The sequence below is a fragment of the Tyto alba genome, unplaced genomic scaffold (genome assembly GCF_018691265.1).
Source record: "Tyto alba isolate M040663 unplaced genomic scaffold, T.alba_DEE_v4.0 Super-Scaffold_8, whole genome shotgun sequence".
In the NCBI taxonomy this organism is placed as follows: Eukaryota; Metazoa; Chordata; class Aves; order Strigiformes; family Tytonidae; genus Tyto; species Tyto alba.
In genome coordinates this window covers 21,550,386-21,570,792 of record NW_024881329.1, presented here as the reverse complement: position 1 = coordinate 21,570,792, position 20,407 = coordinate 21,550,386, and the positions used below count along the sequence as shown (strand labels likewise).

Below are 20,407 nucleotides of genomic sequence, written 5' to 3'. Positions count from 1 at the left end.
GCCGTAAGCCGGGTGCTTCCCCTCCACCCCCCCCCCCACCTCCGTCTCCCCCCCCCCCCCTCACACCAGCCAGGGCCTAGAGAAATACCAACTTTAATACCAACCGCCAGTTCCTTTGGTATAGCGGGGCCCACGGTGGGGCCAGGGCTGCACTTTGGCTTGGAAGGGGGTGGGGGGGAGTAACACCGTGCATGCAAGGCAGGGGGGTGACAGGGGTGACACCTTCCCACTGCCCCCCCCCCCCCCCCCCCTCCGGGCTGCTAGAGCCAGCTGTGCCCAGCTGTGCCCCCGGGGGGGGGGGGTGCAGGGAGGGTGGGGGGTGCAGAGGAGCATGTCCCAGGAAGGAGCACAGTGGGGACTGGGAGCATGGAAAGAGGGGGGGGCTCTGCCCCCGGCCCCCCCCACCCCACAGCATTGCATAAGTGTGGGACCTGCGGGGTCAAGGCACAGAGTTAACACATAAAGTGATCGGGTACGGTGGGTGCGGGGCTGGCCAGGCCTTGTGCCTGGGGGAGCAGAGCCCCCCCGCAGTCCCCCCCTCCATGGCCCAGGGGCAGGGGACTAGGCTGGCCTGCCCCCCCACAACTCGTGGAGTGGGGTGGGGGGCTCAGCTCCACCAGCCCTGAGCCCGTGCCCACACTGGTGAGCACGAGAGCGGCCAGGGCCCGGGGTTTGGTAGGAGCTGAGCTGCTGTGCAAAGGCTGGAGCTGGGAGGAGGCAGGGGCTTTGGCAAAAACGGGCCCCCCCACCCTGCAGGCAGCTCACCCCACGCTGCCCGTGCCCCCCACAGCCACCAGCTCCATGTGGCAGAGGGGGACAGAGCCCATCTCCGGCCAAGTCCACACTCAGTCCTGGGCAGAGCACCCAGCTGAGAGTCCGAGGGCTCCCTGGGGCAGGGAGCGGGGCCGGTGGGGAGGGGGGGGGGGGGTCTGCACACCGGGGCCCCCCGGGCGCTCAGAGTCTCCTCTCCACCGGCTGCTGCAGGCACATCTCACTGCCGGCTGAGATGATGGGCAGGTGATTGTCCATGTGGTAGCTGATGAGGTGGCTGACGCTCTCGAAGCGGTGGTCTTTCGTCCGCACCTGGGGGGGGGGGGGGGGGAGGTGGCCAGGGGAGGAGCACTCAGGACCTGAGGGGAGCAGCCCTCACACTCTACACACCCTCTCAATCCCCCAACTCAGCCCAGAGGTGTCCCCCCAAGGAGTAAAGGGGATGCCCGGTGCCCAGGTGGCTCTTGCAACCCCCCAGGGCACCCCCCCAACTGTGCCAAGCTCCATCCCCGAGGTGTTAAACGTGGACTCACCACTCCCTCGGGATCGACGAGCAGTAGATGCTTGGGCTGCCCGCCCTGCAAGCCGGTCAGCACGTACTGGCCCGGGGTGGTGGTGCTCTCCCGCACCAGGAAGTCTCCGTTCACCTTCAGCAGCTTCTCAGCCTCCTTACGGTTCATCTTCCCGTGGTACCAGGGCTCCCGTCTCAGCTGCTCCTCCATGGAAGCCACCACCTGGGCAGGGGGCAGCCCCACGGGCACGGACGGGGGGACACGCAGGGCATCTTCAAAGGGTTCTGCAGGGAGAGAGGAGTGGGGTCGACAACTGACCTTCACGGCCGCCCACCCCCAGCCCAGGCACGGCTGCAGCCGCCGTCCCACTCACTCATGTCAAAGAGGTCTCTCTGGGCGCTGCCGTTGGCTGTAGCGGGGGTGCCGGTGGCTGACACTTGGCGTGTCTTGTCCATGTTCTGCACGTTGACGTAAGATGGGTCATCAAACAAGTCTGTGCGGCCGGATGCACCCATCGGAGCCGGGTATTTCTCTCTCCCTGCTATCAAGAGCACCGTGGTGAGCAGAGCTCCAGCCTGCCTCAGCCCCAGCGCCTGCTGTCAGAGCACTTGGGGTCTAGGAAAAGAAACAGGGACGGGCCACATCCATCACGTTACCTTGAGCAGGAGTGTGCTGCTTCCGGGGGTCATAGTCCCCGCCAGACGTCTGGCCGACGGGCTGCAGGGAGAGGTGGGTGGTGAGCCCCGCTATGCTCCCCCCCCACTTCCCACTCCCCACCCCCTGGGCTGCCAGAGGTGTCGGGGAGACACGTGCTGCAGGTTTTGTGGTGAAATGACCCTGAGTGAAGAGCTCGTGGTCCGGTGGGGGTCTCTGCATCTCTCTTATAACATGGAGCCTCCCAATAAGGATGTGCCCAGAGCCTTACCAGCGTGGCCCCCAAGTGATTGGGGGTCTGAGCAGCCCCGTCCCGCAGCCGCATGTCCACGACTCCCCCAATGGGAGGCTCCTTGCCGGGGAAGTCATTGTAGTACTGGTGATCCAGTGCTGGTTCCTCCTCTTCCTCATCCCAGGCAGAGCCATCAAACCCTGCCATCCTGGGAGGGCATGGCACATATGAGCAGCTGACAGTGGCCAGGGTTGCATCCCCCTCTCCAAAACCAAATGATCTCAGACACCCTCCCATCTTCCTCCTTCCCACACAGCCCTGCCCTTACCTGTCGTGGGGTGTTACCAGCTTTGGGGGGTTCTTCAGGTACTGCTTGAAGCGCAGCTCAAAGGCCTGCCCAATGGTGCTGATCACGTCCTGCGCCAAGCCCTCCGGACACTCCAGGATGTGGCAGGCTGTGGAGGAAATGGTGAGATGGGAGTGTGGAATCCTTAACATTAAACTCTCCTCCCTCTCGAGCCTGCCAGATGCACCCCAGAGCTTCCCTCCGGGGGACCCAGTGCCTCCCTACCACAGAGCTGTGCCTGAACATCCACAAAACGGGGCTCTGGCATTTAGGCCCCTCAGCAGCAGCCTCACCTCTCTGATTGACGGGGTCTTTGGCAACATAGGCGACGTACTCGGCTGTGTCCTGTGGGCGAGAGACCAGCAGTGAGACAGGGCTGCCAGGGAACACGGCACCTGAGACTTTGGGGAGAGGGCAGGAGAGGCAGCGATCCCTATCCTGGGGCAGGGCACGCAGATGGGGACCCTGTGTACTCACCGGGTCTCCCCCAGAGGCGAAGGAGATGGACTGCATGTGGTGGTTGGCAATGATCTGCAAGGCAGAGAGTTTGTCAGAGGCAGCCAGGAGCTCCTCTGCACCCAGATGGAAATGGCACCTCCTGCCTGCCACGCTCCTCCTGGAGTTGGACTGGCACGGGGGCTTGCAAGCCTCTGGAAGCTTGGTTATGAGCCCCAGGCCATGAGGAAAAGGACTGGGATACCAACAAGGCAACTGGGAGTGGGGTCAAAACCTGGCCCCAGGCCAGGGGACTTGGTTCCCAAGAGTCTCCAGGACAGATCCTGCAAAGCATGTGGAGCATCACTCCAACCTCTTCACTCCCAGGGACTGGGGGGAGATGGGCACTCAGCAGGTCACACAGCCCACCCAGACATCCCTTAGGGAGGCTGGGGACATCCCCTCCCCCAGTGGGGCCCAGGGTGGGGGACACGAGGGTTTCTGCTCACCTAAAGCCAGCCACCCGGGGCCCCAGCACCTCCCCACTCTCACCTGCTTGCAGTCAGAAGCCATGAGGTTGAGGCTGCTGGTGGAGATGGTCAGGGTGATGGGCATGCCGGCGAACTTCAGGTTGCTCTTGCCCAGGATGGAGTTGAGGGAGCGGCCGCAAGGCTGAGGGGAAACAGCAACGTGGGGATGGGGCTCCTCAGGCCACACACAGCCCAGCTGCGGGGGGACGGGGCACATCCTGCTGTCCACAGTGGAGACAGGCACCTCGTCCTTACCACCACTCCTGCTGAGCTCCACTGGCCCGAGCCGTGGTGGGAGATCAGGGCCCCAGGCTGTGCAACCCGGGCACGGCCAGCTGGGCTGGGATCCAGCCCTCAGAACACGCTGAACACGCTCCCCCCCGGCAGCTGCCCAGCCCGGCCTCACCTTTCTCCTCCTCACAGCTCCCTTGGCACCGGGCACAGCCTCGCACACCAGCCCAATGGCCTCCCTGAGGGGAGCACAGCGGGATGTCAGTCCCCCCAGTGCCTGTCCTCCCCCTTCCCCTGTAACCCCGCAACCATAGGACCGAGGACATGGGGAGCAGCGCAGAAAGGACAGGGTGACAAAGAGGAAGCCCTTGGGCAGTGCTGTCCAGGCTTTTCAAATGGGGGAATGGACACTGGAATTAATATTTGACGGGGCGGCAGGCAACCTGGCCCCCACCAAAAGCCCCGCATGTCACCAGGGGCTTGTGTGGGGCTCAGACCCACCCCCCCAAAAGCACCAGCCCCTGGGGAGAGACAGAGCTCACCTGGTGACTTGCGTCCTGGTGTTGAAATCCAAAGCCCTCATGGACTGGAGGACTTCCACACAGCCCATGTACTGGGGGAAGAGAGCAAGGTCAGCCCAGCCAGCCTTGGGGTTTGCCCCCCACGCAGGCAGGGAGGGGGCCGGGACCCTGAGCCCCCTGGCTCCACAGCAGTAACGTCTCCGTGAATCCCACTGCCCACCTGCCACCCCCAAGAAGCACACCAGGAGGTCCACAAATGCCCGTTATGACCCTTCCCATGACCCACCCAGTCCCCAGCACTTACCCGGACATGGTAGGAGACCCCAGGGCCCATGACCTTGTCATCCGGGTGCAGCCAGCCTCGGGTGGGCTTATTGACGAAGCTGCCGTGGCGGGTCCATTCGTCACCCCCCAGCTGGCCGCCTTCCACCCGCGTCTTCTTCCCGCAGCTCAACTTGTTCATATCCTGGGAACAGACAGGGACAGGTCCCGCTGAGTCGGGTCCAGCAGCCCCTGCTGGTGCCGGTGCCAGTGTCCCGGCAGGGCCAGGCTCCCCGGGGCTGCCGCCGGCCGAGGAGCCCCGCAGGCTGAGCAGGTTGGCGGGGTTTGAGAGCTTCAGGTTGGCCATTTTGGGGAAGAAGGAGCAGAGGGTGGTGGGGCTGTCCTCCGACTCGGGTGTGAGCTCCCCGAGAGGCGTCGCGGGGCCGAGGGAGGAGGAGGACAGGGAGCCAGGCAGAGACCGTGTGCCTGCGAGGGATTCCACGGGAGAGGCCGGGACCCCCAGGCCCCCCATGGCCTCCTCCAGAGAGGAGACAGACTCGTTCCGCAGGTGGCTGTATTTGCTCTTCTGCAGGAGATCCATGCCGGAGAGAGGCAAGAAGGGCCGGGGCTGACCCGTCCCGCGTGGCAGCGGGGTGGAGGCAGCCGGCTGGGTCTCACGGAGGCCCCATAGAGAGTCCGAGCGCCTGCAGTCACTGGGAAGCCACCCCCAAGCAGAAGCCTCAGCCGAGCTCCGTGCCGGGTCCACACCAGCCCGGCATGGCTGGCAGGGAGAGCTGGCCCCGGGACGCCAGGCAGCGGGACCGGGGGCTGCCTGGCTCCGTGCCGTCGCAGCTGATCGATCGCGATCGGCGTCAGCAAGGATGTGCGGATCCGGACAGACAGAGAGCGACCCCACACTCCCACCGTGGCGGGTTGAAAACGGGGTCGCGGCGACACTCCAGAGAGCCGCTGGCACAGGGAGGGGGACTCAGCACACTTGGCCCCCAGCCCGGAGGTCCTCAAGCCCCACAGCCCCACGCTGCTCCTACACCGGGACGGCAACAAATCCCATTGTCTTCAGCCGGGGTCGGAGCCAGCCCCCTCTGCCCCGCTGCTGGGTCCAGCACAGCTTCCCTCCCCTCCAGCCCCTGCGCTGCCCCACAGCCGCCAGCCGCTAAGAGGAAATCAAAAGCATGAATATTTAAAGCCCTGAGACAAGGCAGCCACAGAGCGCATCCAAGCCCAGCCCAGCCCCATTCCCAGCACCATCCAGGAGCGAACAAGGTCCTTCTGTGGCGGCCGGCGCTACGCAACCCACGTGCCAGCGGCGGGCAGCCGCTGTTGGCTCCCCGGGCTCTGCCGGGAGGAACAGCGCCCGAACCCGGGGGGGGCCGCGATGCTGAAATGCCGCCGGTGCTCGCAGCTGCCTGGGATACAGGGACATCCAGTCCTTTGAGAGCGCGGCTCCGGGCACGGATCTGGTGGAAGAGGAGGATGCCCAGGAGCAGGATATACAGGTGGGCTGTCCGCCGGGCGAGGCAGGGTTCAGCACGGGTCCCCAGCCGTGGCAGGGAGCCGGCAGGAGAGGTGGCTGCTCTTAATTGCTGCTGCTTCCCACATCCCGGCCAGCACTGAGTGGCGGCTCCTCCCGGGAGAGGAGAAGAAGGGGCTGCCGCTAATCGGAAGGGCTGTGCTGACTCACGGGCGACGGGGCAGGCTCTGCCCGCAGCGGGGGCTGCGCGCGGGCTGGGGCGCAGCGCAGGAGGGGCTCCCAGCGAGGGGTGGGGACCCAGTGCCTATCTGGAGCAGAAAAATCAAGGTCACAGGCGGAGCTAGAGGGAACGGGTGGGTGGCGAGAGCATGCCGGGGGGCAAACCTCAGCCCCTTCTGCCATGGGGAGCCGGGCAGAGTCCCCAGCTGCAGGCAGGGAGCGTCAGGGGCAAGTTTCCCCTGCTCCCCCGTCCTCGACGCACCGGCAGGACCTCGGGCCAGCCCGACTGCACCGCTGGTGCCGCTCTCCACGGCCTCATCCGCACCAGCCTCCCCGGGGGGCAAAAGCTCTCCCCCCTTCCTCCTGTGGGGTAAAGCAGGGATTTCAGCTAGCCCTGCGGCACCCAACCCCTCTGACCCACCATGGGCCAGGGTCTTCCTGGGCACCAGGCGTTCTGCAAAACTGGCCACGGAGCCAAAACCTGGTAAATCCAGCCCAAGGGAAAGGCTCTGCTTGGACCTGCTGCCAGGCACTGCTCGGCACCGGCAGCTGCCTGCCCCGCTTCCCAAACACTGGCACGCTGCCACAGGGGCAGGGAAATGGAAGCCAGGACGGAGCTGGAAATAGCCTCCCGCCCGGCGTGAGGGGCTGCGGCTCACGCCAGCGGGTCCGTCATCCGCCTCCTCCCGGCGCCAGAGCATCGCCTCGGCCATGCACGCCGCCCCCGCGAGCGCCAGCCCCCACCTCAGCCGCTGCCGGCGGTGGTCCCACAGGCGCAGGCGAGCCTGCGCCAGCCGTCCCACGAAGTTCTGGTCCCTGCCGGGGGCCCCCTGGCCGCTCGGCGCTGTGACCTTCCCGTGGCCAGCAGCGCCGCTGCTCTAAAGAAAAGCAGGAAGCCCCGGGCCAGGGAGCCAGGAAGTCGCCAGCCCTGCGAGGGGCCAGCCACAGCCCCCAGCTGCCGGGGGGGAGCCCGGCTGGGCGGTGGCAAACGGGTGTGAGGCAGTGGGGTTTGCCCAGGAGGGCCCAGCCACTGGGGGATGTGGGGCTGGGGTCCCCTCGGTACGGCAGCATGGGCTCCGTGAGCCCCAACACCTCCCTAGGGACCTGCCAGGATATGAGCGGGAGGGAATCGTGCGGGGGCAGAGGGGGTCTCCTCAGCCCCTTCCCACCACACCAGGGCCCAGACAGGCGACAGGGCTTGGAGCAGCCGTCCCCAACACGCACCGAGGGGCTGGCACACCCCAGGAGCTGCAACCCCCTGCTCAGACAGGCCTCTGCTTTTATAAGATGGAAAAATTTTTGATTTTATCAGACCCTCCTGAGGCCAGCCAGCCCACGTCACTCTGCCAGCCAGCACTGGCTGGTGACAAGACATATTGCTGCTCCCAGCCCTCAGAGACTGGAGTTGCTACCGCCACAGGCCCCCCAGCTCCAGAGCCCACCCCAGGGAATCAGAGACCCCTTCCCAGCGGGCTCAGAGCACAGAAGGCAAACCAAGATGTGTATAGAGCCAAGGAACAACAACCCTGCCTGAACAGGCAGCCCTTGAGCCCCATCCAGCAGGCAGCAGCCCTTCCCCTTGCCAGAGGAGCCGGCAGCGAGCTCCAGCAGTGGAGCAGCCAGAACAACCGCCCCCGAGCTCCGGGGACACATCCCAGCCCAGCCGCTCCTCGGGCCCCAGCAGCAAGGAGAGGTGCCAGATCCCCCCGACGTGTGGGAGGAGCGGAGGGATGTGGGAGAAGCAGAGGGATGTGGGCTGCTTTTGGGCACCTGGGGCTGGAACTTCACACACAGCCTGGGGTGAAGAAGAGGAGCAGAGAGGGGACGCTCGGGGCCCCGCTACTGGGCCAGTGCCTGACATCCTCCCAGGAAACACAAACTGGGAGCTGAGTCAGAGACCTGGAACACGCTAGTGGTTTGGCAAGAAATCACAGCAAGGAGCAGGCAACCGTGCACTGGCCACTGCTGCACGTACGCACCTCGTCTGGGGCAGGAGACCCCCTTGGTCCAACAGTGGCTGCAGTGGAGTCATCCCCAAGTCTCCGGGGCAAAAGGGAAGCAAAAAAACCCACTCAAATCCAGCCCCCGGCTGTTTTTTCCCCCTAAACATCGTGACAGCATCAATGCGCTCCTGCGCAGAACCTCTCTGCTGTTCAGAAGAGGGGCTGGGAGATGCCAGTGGAGATGTGGGGAGGCTGAGGCCCTGCCAGCAGGGAGAGAGGGGAGGCAGGATCCATCACCGAAGCCACCTAGCCCTCCACCGAAGTCCTTACCACGTACTCCATCGCTGGCGGAGGGCAGGGCAGGCCCCGGGCAGGGAACAGAAACACACAGCCCCTCTCGTCTGGCACTCCGACCTGCGGTTCGGGGACAAACAGGGAGTTAGCCAGCCCTGCCCCGGACCGCCGAGGCGGTGGCCCTGATGCCAAGGGGCAGACCCTGCTCCTCCTCACTGACCACAGGCAGACAGGGCCATAGCACCAGCCGTGCAACACGCTGCTGACACGGAGAGGGGGAGAGCCAGGGAAGCCTCCTGCTTCCTATCTGATGGAGAACGGAGCTGGGATGTGCCAGGGCAGGAGCATGAGGTTGAGCCTGACTCTGCTCAGGCTTTGCCCACATCAGCAAATGGTGTCAGGAGCTGAGAGTCACTCCCGTGACCCAAGACAAGTGTCGGAGCCGATCCCCGCCCAGCCCAAAACCAGTGCCCAGAGGCCACACGCAAGGGGAGAGAATGAAGGCAGCCCAGAGGGGCAGAGTTGCCCCCTCCTGCCAACCACCCTGCCACAAAAGGACGTGCAGAGCCCTCAGGGCTGCAGCCCCCTCCCTTCCTAGGAGACCAAGGAAGAGAAGGGAGTCATGGAAAGAGGCTATAAGGCGGGAGCCAGGAAGGGCAGGAAGCTCTGCAAGGGGAAAACAAGGCTAGCAAAGCAGGAGTAGCTTCGGAGCCGTTGCCTTTCCCACTCCCACCCCCACCCGATGCGGTCAGGGCCAGGCCAGCCGAGCAGCACAGGGCAGCAAACACGATTTACTTCCTTGCAGCAATCATGCCCTTATCTGGGGCCTGCAGAGGCTATGTCTGAGCCCAGGCGGGTGCTAACGTGATTAGCTCGGGAGGCAGTGAGATAAAGAGAGCCCCGCTTGGCAGGCGCAGTGGCGCAGGTCAGCCCGGGTGTGAGACTGTGCCAGGTCACTCACTGCTGGGCAAAGGTGGTGACGAGGCTCTTTGAATGCTGGGGCCTGAGATGGGTGGCAGGGAAGGAGGATTGAGACCCCAACCTGGGGGGCTCAGCCTCACTGAAGCCTCCTTGGGACCCAGGTGTGTGTCCTTTGAGAAGGGGACAGTGTCTCACGCAGCTCCCGGGGTCAAAGGTGGCCCAGCCACAGTGTTACCCCACCAAAGGGCTGTGGATGGATGCTTGGCAGGGAAGAGATGGCACCTGCAACACCTTCGGAAAAGGCTGAGGCCAGGGCGGCCTTGGGGAGCGCTGCTGAAAGCTGCTCTTTGCCCACAGGCTTCCATGGCACCAACCCAGCAGGCAGGGTGCATGTCACGTTTCCTCTGAACCCACATTTGGGGTGTCCCTGGGCCAGCACAGCGTGTAGGTGACCCCATCGAAAAGATGCAACCGGAGAAGCTGGGACAGCCTGCAACAGAGGGACGCAACACACTGCCGGGGAAGGGGAGGCAAAGGCCTGCAAGGGCATGGACCCACATCCACAACAGCCAGGACTGGTCTGGATACTCATCCTCTGCCTTTGAGGCATCAAAGAGCAAGAAGGGCTGAAAGCAGGAGGGGACATCCAGGCACTACAGCACTCGAGGATCCCTCCAAACCCAGCTGGTGCCCCAGCCCTGCTGAGGGTCACACCAGTCTGGGGGGGGGGGGTGGGTTCCCCCAGCGTCCCCCGAGCCGGCCTCCCCACCGTGTACTGCACCAACACGCATTTCTAAGCGTCCGGGAAGGGCTGACGCGAGCTGGTGTCCAGAGAGCGGCCCCCACACCGCGGGGGTCCGGGGCACCAGGCTCACCCCGAGACCTGGAGGCAACCGAGCGGCTGGCACAGGCCGCCCCCGAGCCCCCCGCTCCCCGTTCCGCCGCGCCGGGCACGCAGAGGCAGCGGGGAAGGGCGGCTGCGGCGGGACACCCCGCTTAAGGGAGCGGTGCGGAGAGAGAAGGGGGATACTCGGCCCACGGCGGGGGGGTCCCCGGGACACGGGCCCGGCACCGCGGGGCCTCGCCCGCCCTGAGGCCTGCGAGGCCGCTGGGGGCTCCCGCACGGCCCAGCCGCTCCTGCGGGGCTGCAGAGGCCGCACCGACCCCCCCCGCCCCGCCCGGGCCGGCCCGCGCGCTCACCGGGGCACCATGGGTCTACGCGCCGGTCTCCTCCGGTCCCGGCAGCCGCCCTCCCCCCGCCGCGCCGCCACTCACTTCCGGCCCACGCCCCTCCAGCGCGGCCTCACTGCGCCCCCGCCACGTGACGGAGCAGACCAATAACGAGCCGCCCGCGGCCCGCGAGGAAGAGGCGCCGCGGTCCCTCCCCGCCCAGCCGGCGCGGACCAATGGGCTCCCGCCCCGCCCCGTGACGCTCAGCCCGCTGGGCGGCACGGACCAATGGGCTCGCGGGGCGGTGGCGTTTGAAAGTGGGGGGGGTGGGCGGGGCCAACGGCTCGGCGGGGCGCTGAGGCGAGACGGGGGCTGCCGGGAAGGGGGCGGCCCGGCGGCATGGCGCACAAGCAGATCTACTACTCGGATAAATACGACGATGAGGAGTTCGAATACCGGTGAGGCGGGGGAGGGGGAGCTGGTAACGCCTCCTGGGTGGGGGCTGGTAACGGTAACGGTTCCCCGGGGGGGCGGGGTGTCCCGGTAGCGGCTCCTTGGTAAGGGGAGAGATGTCCCGGTAACGGCTCCCTGGGGGTGTGTGTGGGGGGGTGGCCGGTAGCGGTTCCCCGGGGGGGCGGGGTGTCCCGGTAGCGGCTGCTTAGTAAACGGAGGGATGTCCCGGTAACGGTTCCCCGGGGAGGGGGCAAGAGGGGAGTTACCGCGGTAATGGTTCCCCGGTGGATGGGGACGGAGCGGGGAGGTGTCCCCGTAACCGCTCCGTATCAGGGTTGGGGGGTGGTCCCGTTAACAGCTCCCCGTTGGGGGGGGGGGGGGTGCCCCGGTGACCGGCTGTGGGGGCGCAGGCACGTGATGCTGCCCAAGGACATCGCCAAGCTGGTGCCCAAAACCCATTTGCTGTCGGAGTCGGAGTGGCGGAACCTGGGGGTGCAGCAGAGCCAGGGCTGGGTCCACTACATGATCCACGAGCCAGGTGAGCCCCGCGGGGGGCCGGGGGGCGGCCGGGAGAGCCCGGACTGACCCCACCTCCCGTCCTGTTCCCCAGAGCCCCACATCCTGCTCTTCCGCCGGCCGCTGCCTAAGAAACCGGAGAAGTGAGCAGCCCCCTCACCCGCCGAAGCCCCCACCGCCCGAGCTGAGACAGCAGCACCTTCCTCCTACTACTCCTCGACATTCCCGGGGGGCTTCGTCCCACGCCGCGCCGGCGGGTGCCCGTGACCCCCCGGTGCCGTCTGGGCGCCGGTGCCGGGGGGGACCCTGCCCGGTGCGAGGCCTGAGCGTGTTTCGAAGCTTCAATAAATGGATGTTTGGGAACTCCCGTCTGCCGTGCCGGGGTGGGGGGCGAGGGGGAGATGTGAGGGGTCTCGGTCCCTCGGCATCCTGCCTGGGCGGTGCAGGCACCGTTCCGGTGACCGGCGGAGTAGGGGAGGGCTTGGCGGTGGGGGGGGGGGGGGGGTGGGGTGTGTTCCTGGTGCCCAGGGTAGACGCACGTGCCGCCGCCCTCTGCCTGCTGGGCCGACCCACGGCCACAGGTTGGGGGGGGGGGGCGGGCTTTGTTCCCCGCTCCGCTGCGATGGTTCCGTCCCCGCGGTGTCCCGCCTCCCCGCCCATCCGTGCTCGGCAGCGCCCCGTTGTGACGGGCACGCCGCGCTGCCAATGAGAGCGCGGGGCGGTGATACGGCCTGGAGCGGGCGGGGGTGAGCGGCCGGGTCCATGTGGGGCGCGCTGCGGGGGGCGCTGCGCGCCGCCGCCTCCCGCCCCATGGCGGCATCAACCCCCACGACTTCGCGGGGCTCCGCTGCCACCGCCGGCATCATCGTCATCGGCGACGAGATCCTCAAGGTGCGTCCGGGAGCGAGCCGGGACCTGCTCCCGGGCTGGGGCCTGGCATCCCCGAGGTGACCCCGCCATCACGCGTGTCTCCGTCACGCAGGGCCACACGCAAGACACGAATTCCTTCTTCATGTGCCGGCGGCTGCGCGCTCTGGGCGTGAGGGTGGCGCGGATCACGGTGGTGCCCGATGAGGTGGACGCCATCGCCAGCGAGGTGTCCGCCTTCGCCTCCCGTTTCACCTACGTGCTGACCTCGGGGGGCATTGGCCCCACGCACGACGACGTGACCTTCGAGGCCGTGGCCAGGGCTTTCGGGGAGCGGGTCACCCTCCACCCCGAGCTGGTGGCCCTGGTGCACAAGTTCTTCGGCAAAACAGACACACAGTGCCCCGAGATGAAGCTGGCTCGCGTCCCCGAGTCCTCCCGCCTCAATTATGGCAGGGACGGGCGCACGGGCAGCGCCTTCAAGTACCCGCTGGTCAGCGTGCGCAACGTCTACATCTTCCCCGGCATCCCGGCGCTGATGGAGCGTGCGCTGGACGGTCTCGCCCACCTTTTCCGCAGCGAGCAGACCCGTTTCCACTCCCGTGCCATCTACGTGGCGGCTGACGAGATCCTCATCGCGCCCACGCTGGACCAGGCTGATGCCACCTTCCAGGGCCGTGTCAGCTTGGGTTCCTACCCAGACTGGGCCAACAACTACTATCGCGTGAAGCTGACGCTGGACTCGGAGTCGGAGCAGGACCTGGAGGAAGCGTATCGCTTCTTGATGGAGAAGCTGCCGCCGGGCGTTGTCGTGCCGTCGGTGGTGGACTGTGTCTCACCGGCAGCCGCGGAGGTTTATGGCCTGGCTGAGTCAGGTACAGGGAAGTGCAGCACAGCTCGGCGCCTCCACGCTGCTCCTGTGCAGACCCAGAAGGGCTGGAGCAGTGGGAAGACCGGTCTGGGAGCAGAGCTGGTGTGCTGGGAGGGGGGCTTGAGGGATACTGAGGCTGCAGGAGGCTTGGTCCCACACAGGTGGGACCCATAACCCCAGTTAGGGCTGGCTTGTGCCAGTCGCTGAGAGCACAGTGGTGCTGCAGTTCCCCCACGCAGGCAGGATCCTTGTCACACAGCTTGGGGTTGCACAAGCCCTTGGCTCCAGGCTCCAGTGCCAGCGGTGGCTCCGCAGTGTGTCTGGAGACAAGGACATGCGTGGAGGGTGAGGTGCCGCGGACCCAGGGGCAGCACCGAGGCAGCACGGCCCCAGGGTGGGCACCCACCATCCCCTCTCAGCAGGCTCGGCCCTGGGGCAGAAGGTGGCAGCGGCACTGCGGACCATCGAGGTGGCTTTGGACCGGTACAGCCTGGCCCAGCTCTGCGTGGGATTCAACGGGGGCAAGGACTGCACAGCCCTGCTGCACCTCGTCCATGCTGCCCTGGAGAGGTACCCGTGGGGGTGAGGGGGTCCCATGGACCCCAGCTGGGGCTCCAGGGCTCTCCCCTGCCCTGCGCTGGGGAACGAGCAGATACCTGGAGCCTGGTTTGTGGGAATTTGGCAGCTGCCCTGCCTCCGGTCTCTCCCCAGGCAGTACCCGGCGAGGCAGGAGAAGCTACAAGTGCTCTACATCCGCATCGTGTCCCCTTTCCCTGAAATGGAGCAGTTCATCCAAGCAACCGTCCAGAGGTACGGGGCAGAGAGGGGTGGGCTGCCAAGGCAGGGGGTCAGCAGCGCCTCACAGCCCACCCTGCCTGCGCAGGTACAAGATCCAGCTCTGCACCGTGGAGGGCTCCATCCGGGAGGCCCTGGCTCACCTGAAGGAGCAGCAACCGCAGCTGGAGGCCGTCCTGATGGGAACGCGGCGCACGGACCCCTACTCGCGCACCCTGACGCCCATGTGCATGACAGACCCCGACTGGCCCCCGTACATGCGTGTGAACCCCTTGCTGGTATGTGGCCTCCACCTGAGCTGGGGACAGGGCTGTCCCTGCTCCGCGGGAGAGTGAGCCTGGCGAGTTAAAATGACGGGGCTGGAAGCCAGCACTAATCCACACCCATCCCAAGGGCTTCCCTCTCAATTCCCCTTCTCCCCAGAGCATCTCCTGCCCCACTGCGCGGCTGTGGGTGCCCCTCGCTGCAGCCAAGCTGCCTGGTGCTGTCAGGCAGGGCTCATTCCTGCCTGCCAGGGTCTTTTCCTATGTTTGGGGAGGTGCTGGGAGGGATGGGGGTGCTCTGGGGGCCAGCTGACTCCCCTGCGTCTTCTTGTGGGGGGGCTGGCTCGTTTCCCCAAGGGCGAGGGGGCAACCTGCTTGCCTCTGTGACAATCTCTGCCTAATTCTGTCCACAGGACTGGACCTACCGGGACATCTGGGAGTTTCTGCGCAAGCTCTTTGTCCCCTACTGCATCCTCTATGACAAGGGGTGAGTGTCTGGTGCTGCCCTCCCTGCTCGGCACGGCCGCTGCCCCTGGGCGTAGCCTTGTAGCCGCCTTCTCCTTCTACAGCTACACCTCCCTGGGGAGCATGGCCAACACACTGAAGAACCCGTCCCTGCGCTACACTGACGCCCGGGGCCGGGAGAGCTACCGGCCTGCCTACGAGCTGGAAAACGAAGAAGACGAGCGTACTTCCCGCCAGTGAAGGCCCGTGGGCCGTGCTCGGGGAGGCTCTGCTGGGACACCGCCGGCGGCTGGCTCCCCCGCAGATGTTACTGGTACCGCTGGGGATGACACTGAATAAACCCTGCTGCTTGCCAGCACTGAATAAACCTGCTGTGCTCAGCCTGCGGTCTGCACTGCGCTCGCGCTTGGGCGCACTGGTCCCTTCGGGCCCCATGGAGCTCTGGCAGGAGCGGGACGGGGAGGGGGCGAGGCCAGCTTTGTCCAAACAAAAGGATCCCCTGGGCAGTGCCCCCTCCCCGTGCCCGCTATTGTGGAGGCTTTTGAAGCGCAGAGAATGGAGCAGGTTCCAGCGCTTGCCGGGGCCCCGCGTGGCAGCACGGCTGCCTCCCCTTCTCACCCCGTCAGACCCTGCTGATCCCTGCTCAGCCATGCAGCTTCTCCGGACCGCGGCGGCCCGTCCCCCCGGCGCTCCGAGGCGAGCGGCACGGGCAATGGCGCTGCCGGCTCCCACCAACACCTCCCTGGGGCTGCGCCTGGGCTCCTGGCTCCTGCGGCTGCTGCGGGAGTGCGTCTACCTCTTGCTCTGCAGCTGGTGCATCCGCGAGCTGCTGGACTAGGGAACGACACACACCCCCCCTCCCTGTGCACCCCCCCGCCTCGATGCCGCAGGACCCCCAGCATCCCCTGCCTGCCCCTGTGTGATGGGTGAGTGCCCTGCCCTCGGCTGCCCGCTCGGCGTGGTGCTTGGGGAGGGTGACAGGGGTGCTCCTGGGGGGTGGTGGGGGCCCAGCATTTGGGGGGTGAAGGGGTGCAGCTGTGGTGCTGGTAAGGGGGTCCTCACCCCCTCACACACCTGTGCCTCTCTCCCCTCCCCAGGACTGCTTGTTGCCCTGTGTTGATGGCACTGATGGACCCCCCCCCCCAGCGCTGGGACCCCGATCCAGCCTGCGCTCGCCCCGATCACAGAGACCTCAATAAACCTGAGCAGCACCTGACTGGCTGGGTGTGTTTGGGGAATGCGCTGGGGGTGCCGACCCCTTCCAAACCTTCCATCCCTCGCCTTGGGAAGGACCCAGCTACCCCAGCCCACACATCCCCGCTGCTTGGGGCTGAGGGGCAGGAGTGGGGACTCTACCTGCCCCTCCTGCCTGTCCCTCCACAGGGTTTATCCCTGCCCCTTGTTTAAAGAGCGTCTCCGCTTGTCCCTGCTCCAGGCCGTTTCCTGCCCCAGCCCCACACGCCTGGCCGGCACCGGCGCTGCCAAGAGCCAGCGGGAAGTGACCAGAGCAAAATGTCCCCAAAGGGCCCATCCTGGCTGGAGCAGCGGCAAAGGTCACGGCCGGTGGGACGCAGGGGGACACCAGGGTCCTGCCGTGGGGGTGGCGGTGGGTCCCCCTGCGTCCTCAGCCCACCGTGCCCTGGGGCTGGCTCGGGGCCGGATCCCTGTGCGGGGGCTGCCGGCAGCCCTGGCCCCAGCGCAGGGGAAGCTCCGCACGCCCCAGCCTCGGCGGCAGCGCCTGGCGCCAGCGCGGCCTCCCTTATCTCGGCGGGAAGTCGGGAGCAGGAAGCGCGGCCCGGTGCGGGATAAGGGTCCCGTTTACATTAGCTGCTTTGTTGTGGAGCAGGCTCCCCCTCTCACTGAGCACCCGCGGGGGGGTGCCCTGGCCGTGGGGAGGGCTGGGGGGCTGCAGGGACCCCTGCCCGGGGTGCCATGCGGGGATCAGGTAGTCCTTGCAACCCCCACGTGGACGCAGGCAGGGATGGGGGCTGCCAGGGTGATGCCCTGCCACTCCACCCCATGACACCCCCTTGCCCGGTTTGGTTCCTGTGGCCACGCACCGGTGTGGGCCGTGGTGCCGTTGGGGTTCCCGGCTGCCCGTGGAAGCCAGGCCAGCTCCGGCAGCCGCGGTAGCACGGTGCTGGGCATCCCTGGCCGCCGGAGCCCACGCAGCTGGCGCCTGCTCCGCTGCTGTCGCATCCTGGCTCCGGCCCCGGGGCTGGCCGGGATGGGGCGAATCAATGAATTCCCCAAACGGGGAGGTCCGGGGGAGGGGAGAGTGTCCCAGCACAGGAAAAAGTCCTGGCAGCAGCGCACGGCGGGCAGACCAGTGCCGGCCTCCCTGAGAGCACAGCCCCATGCGCAGCCCCGGCTCCTCGCACCGTGAGTGAGACCCCCCACCCTCCCCTTCCCCAGGGACCCCTCGCCCAGCCCCACGCTGTAGGGGCAGCAGGAGGGTGGGTGGGTGCTGCGGGCAGGGGTGCGCGGACCCCTGCCCTCACCGTCTTGGTCCGCGCACGTTCCCCTGCGCTGGGGGTTGGTTTTGGGGTCACGTCCCCCACCTGACCTTGGGGACACCCATCCCCCTGAGAGTAGCACAGTGTCTTCGCGTGTCTGTGGGGACAGGCACTGGTAAACCCGGGCAGGGTGGCCTTGCTGGGGTGGGGAACGGGAGCGTGGCTCTGCCAGTGTGGGAGGATGAACCCAGTCCCCACTGGGGACCCCCCCCTGAGGTCTCAGCACCCTCCTGGTGCAGGGGGTGAGGCCCGTCCCCGTCCCGCAGGTGGTCGCTGAGGCTGCCCCATGTTCCGCTCGCGCCGTGCCGGGCTGGTGAGGCGGCTGTGGCGGCAACGCTGCGCGGCGGCCGGCCCCGAGGACGGCCCCGGCGCCCTCAAACCGGCGGCGCACGCCCTCTTCAAGAAGCTGAAGGACGAGGAGCTGGAGCTGCTGGTGCAGGCAGTGGAGAGCCGGGGAGCCTGGGAGTCCGGCTGCGTCTGGGCGCCGCGGGGGGAGCCACGGGGGGCCAAGCAGGCGCTGGCCCCCCAGGTCCTGCTCTGCCGCCTCTACCGCTGGCCCGACCTGCGCCAGCCCCACGAGCTCAAGCACCTCTGCTACTGCGCTGGGGGCCGGGGGGGCTGCGGGGACGCAGCCACGCTCTGCTGCAACCCCCACCACTTCAGCCGCCTGGCTGCTCCTGGTGAGTGCCGGCGGCTGGACCGGAGCCCCTCACCCACCCACCCACCTCTGGGGCTGGCTCAGAGCTTTGGGGGGCTCTGCGGGGGGGCGCAGGATGTACCTCCCAGCCCCTCAGCCCCATCTCTCCCCCTGCCCAGAGACCCCACCACCCCCCTACTCGAAGGTATCCTGTGGTCCCTCGTGGCCGGACAAGCCCCAGCACCCCAGCACTCAGCTTCTGGAGTTCAGCTACAACGGTGGGGACTGGCGCGGTAAGAGGGTTCTGCCACGCTGGGGGCTACTCGATCCCCCCCACACACACACCTTGCCCAGCAGGCAGAGGGGGCATCAGGCAGCGCTGACTCCCCCGGGCAGCTCTGCTCCCACCCTGCTGCTGGTCAGGGCAGAGCTGAGGGACCCAGAGCCTGAAATTTGGGGAGCGGAGCCGGCAGCCCCTCCCGGCAGGAGGAAAAGCTCTGGCGCAGGACGAGGGGTTCCTGCCAGGGGACTGCCCCCCCCCACCCCCCCCCACCCCCCCCCCCCCACTCCCCACCGCGGCTCCTGTTATTTTTGGCGGCGCCGGGCTCCCCGCCGGAGGAAGCGCTGCCCACGGGGACACACACAATGTGCCTTGACGCACACAGCCGCGGCTCCAGCCTGGCTGCTGGCCACCAGGCCGCTGGCCGCCACCGCCCCACCTTCCCCGAGCCCAGGGACCCCCCCCTCCCTCACCGTGATCCCCAGGGACAGTGGCCGGGGACGGCCCAGCCTTATGTGCCGGTGCGCAGCAGCTCCCACGACTCAAACCCCATGCCAGAGCCTGTGCAGGGAGAGGCGTCCATCCGTCTGTCCACTTCACCAGCCCCTGCATGAAGCGGGGGACATGGACACCCCCCACCCACCCACCCACTCCCTCCCCATCACCTCTCCCCTCAGCCCCTCTGGCTCAGCCACGTCCGCGTGGCAGCGGGTGGCTCTGCCCGGCGGTGACAGCTCTGCTCTCCCCCTCCAGACACCAGCCTCTCACGGAGCACCATTAAGGATGGCTACTGGTGCAAACTGGCTTACTGGGAGCACCGGACACGCGTGGGCCGCCTCTATGCTGTGCACGAGGCGTCGGTGAACGTCTTCTGCGAGCTGCCGCGGGGCAGCGGGTTCTGCCTGGGCCAGCTGCCGGCTGCCCACCGTAGCCGTGCCGTCCGGCGAGCGCGCGGCAAGATTGGCCGGGGGCTGCTGCTCAGCCAGGAGCTGGGCGGCGTGTGGGCTTACAACCGCAGCGAGCACCCCATCTTCGTCAGCTCGCCCACGCTGGGGCCCCCCGGTGCCCGTGGGCTCACTGTCCTCAAGGTGCTGCCCGGCTACTCGGCGAAGGTGTTCGACTACGAGCGGGCGGGGGGCGGGGGGGGGTTGGCGGCTCCCCGGGGAGGGGCCCTGTGACCCCCACAGCGTCCGCATCAGCTTTGCCAAGGGCTGGGGGCCCTGCTACTCCCGGCAGTTCATTACCTCCTGCCCTTGCTGGCTGGAGGTCCTGCTGAACCAGCCACGCTGAGGGGCTGGGGCTGGGGCGGGGGGGGGGGGGAAAGCACCAGGGACACCCAGACAAAGCAAGTGCAAGGGGGGTGTGAGCTGGGGGACCCCTCTGCCACCCCCCAGCCTCTCCCAGGGCTGTGCTGTAGTGAGGCTGTCCTGGCCCAGAGGACCCTCTGTGGGATGCTCTGCCCCAGCCCTGGGAGGGGGGCCGGTGCCCCCCGTGCCTGTCTCACCACCCTGCCAGCACCCACCATTCCTGGCTATGGGTTTCTTGCTGACACAGCGCACTATTTAATCTCTTTCTGTTTTTTTTTGTTTGTTTGTTTGTTTGTTTGTTTTATTTTGTTTATTTTAATGGTTAAATTTATTTTAATTTATCTTATTTTTGTAAAAAACAGAAAAGCACAAAGCAGGAGCCTCCCCGCATCAGAGGCAGCCAGGGCCAGAGCTGGGGAGGGCAGCCAGGACGGGATGTGCAGGAGCCCGGTGGGTCTGGGGGAGGCCGGGGGCCACAGGAGGGGGGGGAGGGGAGGGACAGAGCCCCAGAGCAGTGTGGGGGCCTGAGGGTATGGCAGGTGTGGGGGGGAACTAGAATGAGCTGGGAGAGCTGGGGGTGTGGGGCTGATGAGCACAGCTGGAGCGTGAGGCAGGTTAGAACAGCTGGAGAAGTGTGGGGTGGGTTCTGCAGCAGGTGAGCACAGCTGGATGTGTGGGGCAGGTGAGCACAGCTGGATGGGTGTGATCGGGCAGGTGAGCACAGCTGGATGTGGGAGAGGCAGGTGAGCACAGCTGGATGTGGGACAGGTGAGGACAGCTGGATGGGTGTGTGGGGCAGGCAAACACAGCTGGATGTGGGAGAGGCAGGTGAGCACAGCCGGATGGGTGTGTGGGGCAGGTGAGCACAGCTGGATGTGTGGGGCAGGTGAGCACAGCTGTAGTTG

General features: G+C 66.9%; 4 protein-coding genes across 13 annotated transcripts; 3 read left to right on the top strand and 1 right to left on the bottom strand.

Moving 5' to 3' along the window:
* Positions 1-77: 77 nt before the first annotated feature.
* SHC1 (SHC adaptor protein 1) lies at positions 78-10,648 on the bottom strand. 7 transcript variants are annotated; one of them, XM_032985436.2, is made up of 14 exons: positions 10,563-10,644; positions 8,478-8,561; positions 4,537-4,698; positions 4,254-4,324; positions 3,887-3,950; positions 3,503-3,622; positions 2,993-3,046; positions 2,809-2,860; positions 2,498-2,624; positions 2,209-2,377; positions 1,940-2,000; positions 1,657-1,824; positions 1,305-1,567; positions 78-1,083 (listed from the first exon to the last, which is right to left on the bottom strand). In XM_032985436.2, the coding sequence occupies exons 2-14, from the start codon at positions 8,487-8,489 to the stop codon at positions 955-957; spliced, it is 1,452 nt and encodes a 483-aa protein (XP_032841327.1). In that variant the 5' UTR covers positions 8,490-8,561; positions 10,563-10,644; the 3' UTR covers positions 78-954. The 7 variants fall into 7 exon arrangements, with proteins under 7 accessions (XP_032841327.1, XP_032841328.1, XP_032841329.1 ...); XM_032985437.2 differs by having other exon boundaries at positions 1,657-1,821; XM_032985438.2 differs by lacking the exon at positions 8,478-8,561 and having other exon boundaries at positions 10,563-10,648.
* A 235-nt stretch (positions 10,649-10,883) lies between these two features.
* On the top strand, positions 10,884-11,864 carry CKS1B (CDC28 protein kinase regulatory subunit 1B). The gene is made up of 3 exons (XM_042785084.1): positions 10,884-10,990; positions 11,396-11,523; positions 11,596-11,864. Exons 1-3 carry the CDS (start codon positions 10,932-10,934, stop codon positions 11,646-11,648), a joined length of 240 nt encoding a protein of 79 aa, XP_042641018.1. The 5' UTR covers positions 10,884-10,931; the 3' UTR covers positions 11,649-11,864.
* Positions 11,865-12,168: 304 nt separating this feature from the next.
* FLAD1 (flavin adenine dinucleotide synthetase 1) lies at positions 12,169-15,978 on the top strand. 4 transcript variants are annotated; one of them, XM_042785472.1, is made up of 9 exons: positions 12,169-12,392; positions 12,484-13,243; positions 13,659-13,809; positions 13,951-14,049; positions 14,123-14,312; positions 14,711-14,784; positions 14,867-15,075; positions 15,573-15,688; positions 15,860-15,978. In XM_042785472.1, the coding sequence occupies exons 1-7, from the start codon at positions 12,264-12,266 to the stop codon at positions 15,000-15,002; spliced, it is 1,539 nt and encodes a 512-aa protein (XP_042641406.1). In that variant the 5' UTR covers positions 12,169-12,263; the 3' UTR covers positions 15,003-15,075; positions 15,573-15,688; positions 15,860-15,978. The 4 variants fall into 4 exon arrangements, with proteins under 4 accessions (XP_042641406.1, XP_042641407.1, XP_042641405.1 ...); XM_042785473.1 differs by lacking the exon at positions 15,573-15,688; XM_042785471.1 differs by having other exon boundaries at positions 14,867-15,688.
* Positions 15,979-17,065: 1,087 nt separating this feature from the next.
* Positions 17,066-19,971, top strand: LOC116959815 (mothers against decapentaplegic homolog 6-like). The gene is given in 5 exon segments (XM_032985445.2): positions 17,066-17,144; positions 17,545-17,958; positions 18,095-18,208; positions 18,949-19,325; positions 19,327-19,971. Coding segments are annotated over 4 exon segments (1,044 nt in total). The 5' UTR covers positions 17,066-17,144; positions 17,545-17,564; the 3' UTR covers positions 19,486-19,971.
* Positions 19,972-20,407: the final 436 nt, after the last annotated feature.